Genomic DNA, 8,255 nt, shown 5'->3' on the forward strand with positions numbered 1-8,255 from the left:
AGAACTTAAACACACAGGATCCTTACAATTAATTATAGTGACAGGTTTTTAAAATCTGCTGCAATGTTTCATATTCAAACAAGATTTAGTCTATTGTCTCCACCCCCTTCTGTTGCCCCTGCCACCTCCCAGGGGTGGAGCTGTTTCGTCTGGTCCTTAGGAACAAAGACTCCTCGCTCCACCTGCTCCCCACACACCCGGACGTCACTGTACTGCAGCCACGCTCCTCGGCCTCTTCAGACGCAGACTGCATTATTAATGTGGAGGAAACACTTCCAGGCCAGGCTCGCATCTGGCTCTTTTAAAATATTAATCTAGCAAACAGGGCCACATCGCTCAAACGTCACGTCCCCATCAAAGTACAGAAAAGCTGCGTCGAAATCATATTCTCCTCTGCGTCTTTTAACTGCATTAAATCACCAGTCAGGAAGGAGTTCATACCTTCTGTGAATAACTGTTTTGTAGTCAAGATTAAGAAAAACTCCTACATAACGTAGATGTTTTATGTATTAAACCTAATTTAATTATTAAAGCTACTGTTAGTAAAACACCTTTTATTGATTTCAGGACATTCACCTCAGAATTTAACATTTTCCAGACTTGGAAAAGGAAGAATGAGGTAAAGAGAATGGATGGATGGTTGAAGCTTACTTGATAACTGTGCCTTTGGCTCCCCCTGCTGTGGTAAGCATCACTCTTGTTGTGAGGCTGACGCGCAGGTCGTCCTGGTCCAGGCCCAACAAATCCGCACAATACTCAAGAGTCTGGTTTGACTGATTCTTTAAGACACAACCACCTGAAACCAAAAACGGCTACGTGAATCTTTAAACCAGAAATACACCGGCTAAAAACAAGCAGGTGTTTTATTTGTGCGTACAAAACCCTCTGCAAACCGAGGGCACTGAAAGACGCAGCAATAGTCGGTCAAGGTTGAAAAGTGCCTCTAAATGTGAGTCTGACGTCGTCTTACTGTCTCCAGAGACCTTGATTATAGACAAAGTACAAAAACAGAATAACCAAGAAAAGTAAAGCGAGCAAGAGCTCGTCGTTGCCAGGAAACAAGTTTTATCAGTCGCCTCTCGAGACTAAACTAAGGCAAAACTCAAGGACGCAGCTCTGTTCCTCACAGTGACAAATCTTGTAAATATTTTACAACTGAAAATTCTCCAGAAATTTACGTGTGTGTGTAATTTTCAATGTTACACACGTAAAACTTGCTGTAATCAAAATAGGGTAGGGTCAGATTGATCTTTAAAGTTGATCAGATATTTGTAATTATAGCTTCTGCCTCACCCGAGGAGCTCCCCGTCTCTTCAAAGTCAATGTTGCCCAGATGCAGAACTCCAGCAACGACTCTGAAAAGGTCCAGTTTCTCCGTGTCATTCAGACCGATCTTCTTCATGGCCACGCACATCCTGTTGAAGTCTCCCTGGTCGTCCAGGAGGGGGTCCTTCAGAGCGCCCTCTTTGAGATGCTGCAGAACACCGGAGAGGATTAGAAACTTCAAAGAGACAATGTTTAATAATTCAGCTCAAATCAAATAATTTACTCGAACATCAAATTTCTTCTGTTTAATTGTGTTGATGCAATGAGTACATTTATTTTGACGTAAACTGAACCACAACTGTAAAAGCCACCAGATGTAGATCCTGAAAAAGCAAATCCTTTAACAGTCAACCCTCCACCAGCAGCACACGAAAAGCTCACCCCTTGGTAGGAAACACTGCTCAAGAGTTTTATTTATAAATGTCTTCATGAATATAGTTTCATGACAGAATAATTTAGAAATATGGAGAAATAAGCGTGCAAAAATATGAAGTGTGAACTGACTCTGTATAAGACAAATGAGACAAAATCAAAGATTAAATATGTGCTAATAATTAATTACATTAGGTTTATCCTCTGAGGTACTGCCTTGAAAGAAACAGAACTACAGTAGTGAATCGCTACTTCGCGGTTCGTTTTTTGCGGACTCGCTCTATCGCTGTTTTTCAAAATAAGATTGGACATACACAATTGGCTGATTGATGGATGAGCCGCACTATCGGCATGGGATTTTTATTTAAAATAAATTATTTTAAATTACTTAGCACCTGCTGCACCTGTGTGCGGCCCACAGCTGCAGAAGAAGCTTCCTTGTGCAGCATGTCATATCTTCACTCTGCAGCGGAGAAGTGGGCGTGGCCAAGAGCGCTGGCAGATGGCAGAGTGCAGCCGGAGGCAGAGAGCTGAGATCATGACATGCTGTGCTGTTTTAGAGCACTTAGAGTTTCGAAAATTGTTGGGGACATTGCAAGTGTGAAGGGTTTAAAACACCTTACGTGTATATAAATACTAAAATAAACTACTACTACTTGTGCACATAATTTTGTTCCATCTCATGTACCAAATAAGATGGTAATGACAATAAAGATTACTTGAACTTGGACTACTGTATTCCTACTACGCTGTTTTTTTTACTTATCGCGGGTGGGCGTGGTCCCAAACCCCCGCCATAAATGAGGGACTACTGTATATTTTTTGTTGTTTTAAGCTTTTTTTTTATAGAGAATTCCAACTAAACCTTATTTAACTATTTTGATGACGCAGCCCTGCTTTGAACGACTGATAGCAGCTGAACAATCCAGTACTTTAAATACCCAAACGTGGCATGCAAAAGCAGAAAAAGAGAAACTGCACACTCATTTCCTGTTTGTCTTACAAACAGGAGCTCATACAAAGTCTAGCATTTAGTTTAGGAGAAGAAGAAAAAACAGATTGGGAAGCATAAAACCTAGAAGGGAAGAGAAATGTCACCTTATTGTCCTGTACAAAAACACAAATGTAGAAAAACAGATGGTTAGCAGTACAATAGTTTCACAGAATTTTACTTACAATTTCACTTACACCTGTTTCACTTGACTTTTCTGAGTCTGAGTTTGATAAAAGAAAAATAATTTTAAACTATTGTTGCTAAATATCCTATTGTCTTGGTAGGGGTGATTTGTTTGTAATTTAGTGCATCTGAATCACTGTCAACACAAAATACACCGTTTCATTTTAGCTCTTAATATATAATATAGGGAAACAAACTATATACATATGAGATTTATATGGAGGTCCAAAGTAAAAATACCCAGGTACAGGGTTGGATATGAATAAATAAACCACTACAGAGGAGATTACCTTAGAACTCTTGCGGCTCTGCAGTATTTGTTCATCAGACTCTTTACTGGCAAAGTATCTGGTGCATCCTCGGTTCAGGTACTGAAAGAGAACAATAAAAACCTGAGAAACATAAAACATATTCACAATTTTTCTATTTATAACTCCCTCTTTGTAGCAAATCTACAATTGAAAGATTTATTCTACTGTTGTCCAGTTGTGCTCCGCAGACGAGTTGACAAATTGCATTAAACGGCTTCTATTAATGTGAGTGACGCCTCAAGGGTTCTGTTTGCTGTGTTGTAAAACCTAGAAGAAAATAAAGCTTTGGGTTGAGAAGTTTAAGCTGATTTGGTCTATGTGGAGTTGATAATTGAAGGCAAAAGACACCTAAACCTAATTTCAGTCCATGAGAGTTTATATTTTGTGTAGAAAAGTCTGTGAAAATATTGGGGCTCCACTGGACGCCAACCAACAGTGCTTACAAAATGTCAAACTATCTACAAGCAAGGTCAGAAAATATCTAAATTACATTTTCTGTTTGCACAAAAAGAAGACAACCTAAGGTTCAGATTTCAGTTTTACTTAAATCAAAAATCTTAAAATTAAAACTTAGGGTAACGAGTCACTTCATCCTTGTCCCTGTAGGAACCAAGTATACATATACCCAGTACATATCAGCTAGAATCCTTATAGGTACCTGCAACATACCAGTTAAGTACCAGGTAAGTGTAGGGTATCAGATCCCGTCATAACACAGCCAGGTCCCAGTACTTACCAGATACAAACCAGGTAGGTACAAGGCTGTGCTATCCATTGCAAATGTTATTTGCAATAGATTCAAAATCTATTTGAATTCATTTTAAAACCCATCTGTATGTTTATAAATCTCTGAACAGTTCTGTCCCCTCCTATCTCAATGATCTGCTGCAGCCATATGTCCCACAGCGTTCTCTGAGGTCAGCAGACCAGATGTTTTTATTGGGTCCAGGAACTTGTTTCAAGCTCAGAGGTGACAGGACCTTCTCTGTTACAGGTCCAAGACTGTGGAATGAGTTACCACTGCATGTCAGGCAGGCTCCCTCTCTCAATGTTTTTAGTCTTGTTTAAAAACTCACTTTTATTCCCTGGCTTTAGACACTGTCAGTTGATTTTAACTTGTCTGTATTACATAATGTTAACCATTTAGTTCTTATCTTTACCTACTTAGATCTATGTATTTTATCCTGTGTCCTTTGCTTGTTTATTTTTGCTGTACAGCACTTTTTTATTGACCTTTTTGCAGTTTTTAAGTGCTTTATAAATAAAGTGGTATGGTACGGTATTGCTATGAATGTATCTTCACATCACTGTAAAATGTGTCCTTTTCTTTAGAAACAATACCACTGTAGACTCGGATATCTGTGTTCAGACACTGACCCTAAAGTTATCTGGAGAGTCCAGGTGTAATTTTTTCTTCAGGTCCTCAGATGCACCAGCACACAGCCTGTAGAAGATGTGGTAGTTCCTCTCATCGTTGCTCTGCATGCAAATCCTTGACTTTTCCAACAAATAGTGGGAGACAAAGCCTCCTACGACAGCATTCTGCTGGCACACAAAATACATTTAGTCCTTAACGCAAAGGCACATTTATGGAACAAACTTGAACAAAATTCGTACTTTTTCATTAAAGTGGATTTCTACAAACTTCCCAAATCGACTGCTGTTATTGTTACGGACGGTTTTCGCATTTCCGAAGGCCTCGAGGAGGGGGTTTGCTGAGGAATAAAATGGAAAACGTGCACTCATAATCAGACCATCTTAAACAAACGTGTCACGTGTGTTAATGTATTACCTTCTACAATCCTCTCATCGATATCTTGACCACTTCCATAGGTTGTTGTCAGATATCTGCCGGACGATGGTGAGAAAATAAACAAGACTGAGCCAGAAGAGTTTTCACTTGCAAAGCAGCTATGCTTATTTGATATTCAGTGGCAGTAGCAATAAAGAAGTACCTGCCATAAAGACAAGTATTGTGATGTTGAACTTTAACCTCCTACAAAGATACTTTTGTTACTTTATAGGCCACCTACAGTACAAACTTTGTCTTTGCCTGTATTTTAATTGACTACTTTCTGCATGTCATGTGACCTTTGATTATGTTTCACTAAATTGAGTAAAAATGTGCTTTGAACAAATTAATCTAGAATGTCTGAATGAGGAAAAAATCCTGAAGAGATTAAATGTTTTTTTTGTTTTAGACTAAAATCTTCACAGCTTCAGTGACAAGTAAAGGTTTTGCTAATCTAATCTGAATTGAGTAATTTAAATCAGGAAGAACAGAAATACAGAGTAAAGAGTGTTATACCTGAGGACAAATTTGGTATTTTCAGTCTTTCCAGCACCAGATTCACCAGAGACTATGATGGATTGACTAATCTTTAAAACCTTCATGTCCCTGTAGGCTTTATCCGCTAAAACAAACAAAAAAATAAACATAATTTTTGTAGAAAACAAAGGTAATATTCACAAATCAATGTATGCAACAAATGAAGCATTAGCTTTTAGTAAAAAAGACCTTTAGGAATTGCTTTGTTAACCATCTGTGCTACTTGTATGCACACATTTGTGCTGTCCTTTGCTGAGCAGGAAGTTCGAATGCTGTTGCTAACGGTAACCGTCACATTGTAGCTCGGTCCAGAAAAGCTGCTCTCACCTATAGCGTAGACGTGGGGTGGCAGAGTGCCCAGTGACTTTCCGTGGTATGACTTGATGGCCTCAGGGCTGTACAGTTTAGGTATATCGTAGTACGGATTAACAGCTATCAGGATATTAGCCACATAAGTCTGCAAGAGAATAAAGAGAAGCAGGATTAGGGTCACAGCTATTGAATTATTTATATTTTGATAAAAAAAAACAAAAGTAAAAAGGACGACTGAAGGCTGGTGGGATCCACCTAAGCTTGTTTTCATGTCTTGCATTTTTTTAATCTAACCAGCTGTTTCTAATTTCCTAAATGGAGGGATTGAGGCAAAGATTAGCTGTGAGTCTGACTCTAATCTCGCTGCTCTTCCCTCTTTATCAGCTGGATCTTATTCTCCAGGGAATCAAGGTCAGGCATTGTTTCTTTCTGATCTACAACCTGCTATGCGGTCTAATGGGACAGTAGTATATTTAACTCATACAACAAGGGCGTCCCTGTGTATAGGATGTATATTTGCACAAAGGTTTTTATTGTAAACTTATTTAAAAAACTTACGTAAATGAGGTCCTTGTTGTATCTCACTTTGACATTGTTGAGAAGAGTGGCTTCATTTAGGTACATAAGCGAGCCTGGAAACAAAAAGCAAAAAAACATAAAAGTTAAAATCTTAACAGAATAACTCAAAATGTTTGTATTTTACATAAAAATAACTTACAGTTGTCATCTACATATTTGTTGACATCATCCTCAGCTGGGAAGACGTGGTTCATTGGAGCAAGAAAAGTCTGCAACATGAATTAATCTCATTGTAACATCTACATGGTGTCGCTTACAAAATAGTCAGACGTGCTGCAAAACGATTTAATCTCCTTTTAATCTGTGCTACAATTTATGTACAAGTTATTTAATGTTTATTTATAATTTTTAGGAAAGCTTATAAAACAGAGCGTGTGTTAATTATGAATTATGTACACAGAGAAATGTATTAAACATCAGAAACCGCTGAGCGGATCTGCATAAACATGAGATATTTATGGAGCCTAAAGATTACAGAGATGACGTGACATGTTCGTAGGCTGAGGTAGTTACTGTTGCTCTCACTCTTTTGTATAAAAGTCTGAGTTCATGGAAATAAACTCAATGGAACAGGTCGGCTGTGAGAGAAACAAGGAGAGACATGGCAGCGTGATGAATAATTTGGTGAGGGAGCAACAGGATCTGAACACCTGAGTTAGTGTGTGTTCGGGATGAAGGTGGAGCTCTGAGGTCATAGAACCAAACTGTGTCACGTTTTTATTGAAGGCAAACCTCACTTTCTAAATTTAAACTGCCTGACTAACGTATTAATAGTGACACCTACAGCAAGGGAATCGTGTTATTCCTGCAGTATGTTTTAGTTCAATAAACAATTTTATCCTCCATTATATTTAATGTTCAGAACACATTTCCTGCTGCATAATAATAAGACAGTGTGAACATGATCCACTGCACAGCGATGCATGATTTATGACCACAGACAGCCGATGGTCATAAAACAGAGTGAGCTTTGTGTGGCTGCAGCATCTTGGCACTACATGTTGATCCACGGTAACAACCATGTGGAAAAATGCCTAACCAATGAAAGTGACTGAAAAAGTGGCAGCCGAACTGAGGAGTGCACTCACAGCTGACGCACTAATGAGCCTCAGCTCTGCGCAGAGAAAATTGACTTCAATGGGTCTTTCATGAATCTACTAAATAGTTTAGGTAATGACAATCATTAAAAGTTCACAGCTATTGAGAGAAAAGTACATTTCCATTTATCTTAGAGCTCATTACCAGCACTTTTAGACAATAACTAAAGTTAATTCACACAAGCGCAAAGACTGCTTAGGACTAATAGCAGATAATTTACCTGAGAATCAATGTGAGATGTAGCACATGCTTTTGTTGTTTTTTCTGTTTGTCAGTACTGCAGATGGGTACATCCCTGCATAAATCCATACTCATTATGTATGTGTTGTACAGTAGGTATCACTTTCACTATCCTCAGTGATCTTGAACAAAAACTAATTTCTGCAGCATGTTTTCATCCACATCCTTGTCTTGAATGTCAGCTGTTGCAGGGTATGTCACATTCAAAGACACATATTAATTTGTCATCATGGGGAACACAGCTGACTTGACAGTTGTCCAAAAGACAACCATTGCCACTTAGCACAAGGAGGGCAAGACACTAAATTGCTAAAGAGTCTGGTTGTTCACAGAGCTCTGTGTCCAAGCACATTAAGAGAGAGGTGAAGGGAAGAAAACAATGTGGTAGAAAAAAGTGTACAAGCAATAGGGATAACCTGGAGAGGATTGTGAAACAATACTAATTTCAAAATGTGGGGGAGATTTACAAAGAGTGGACTGCAGCTGGAGTCAGTGCTTCATGAACCACCAC

The 8,255-nt window shown here is 38.7% G+C and overlaps 1 protein-coding gene across 1 annotated transcript; it reads right to left on the minus strand.

Annotated features, from left to right (window-relative positions):
- Positions 1–647: 647 nt before the first annotated feature.
- Positions 648–6,624, minus strand: LOC119429447 (unconventional myosin-VI-like). The gene is made up of 10 exons (XM_037697072.1): positions 6,546–6,624; positions 6,386–6,459; positions 5,843–5,972; positions 5,495–5,600; positions 4,979–5,034; positions 4,804–4,901; positions 4,564–4,728; positions 3,166–3,246; positions 1,294–1,474; positions 648–796 (listed from the first exon to the last, which is right to left on the minus strand). The coding sequence occupies exons 1-10, from the start codon at positions 6,622–6,624 to the stop codon at positions 648–650; spliced, it is 1,119 nt and encodes a 372-aa protein (XP_037553000.1).
- Positions 6,625–8,255: the final 1,631 nt, after the last annotated feature.

This window comes from Nematolebias whitei, unplaced genomic scaffold (assembly GCF_014905685.2).
Source record: "Nematolebias whitei isolate Nwh7 unplaced genomic scaffold, NemWhi1 Nwh_scaf_1261, whole genome shotgun sequence".
In the NCBI taxonomy this organism is placed as follows: Eukaryota; Metazoa; Chordata; class Actinopteri; order Cyprinodontiformes; family Rivulidae; genus Nematolebias; species Nematolebias whitei.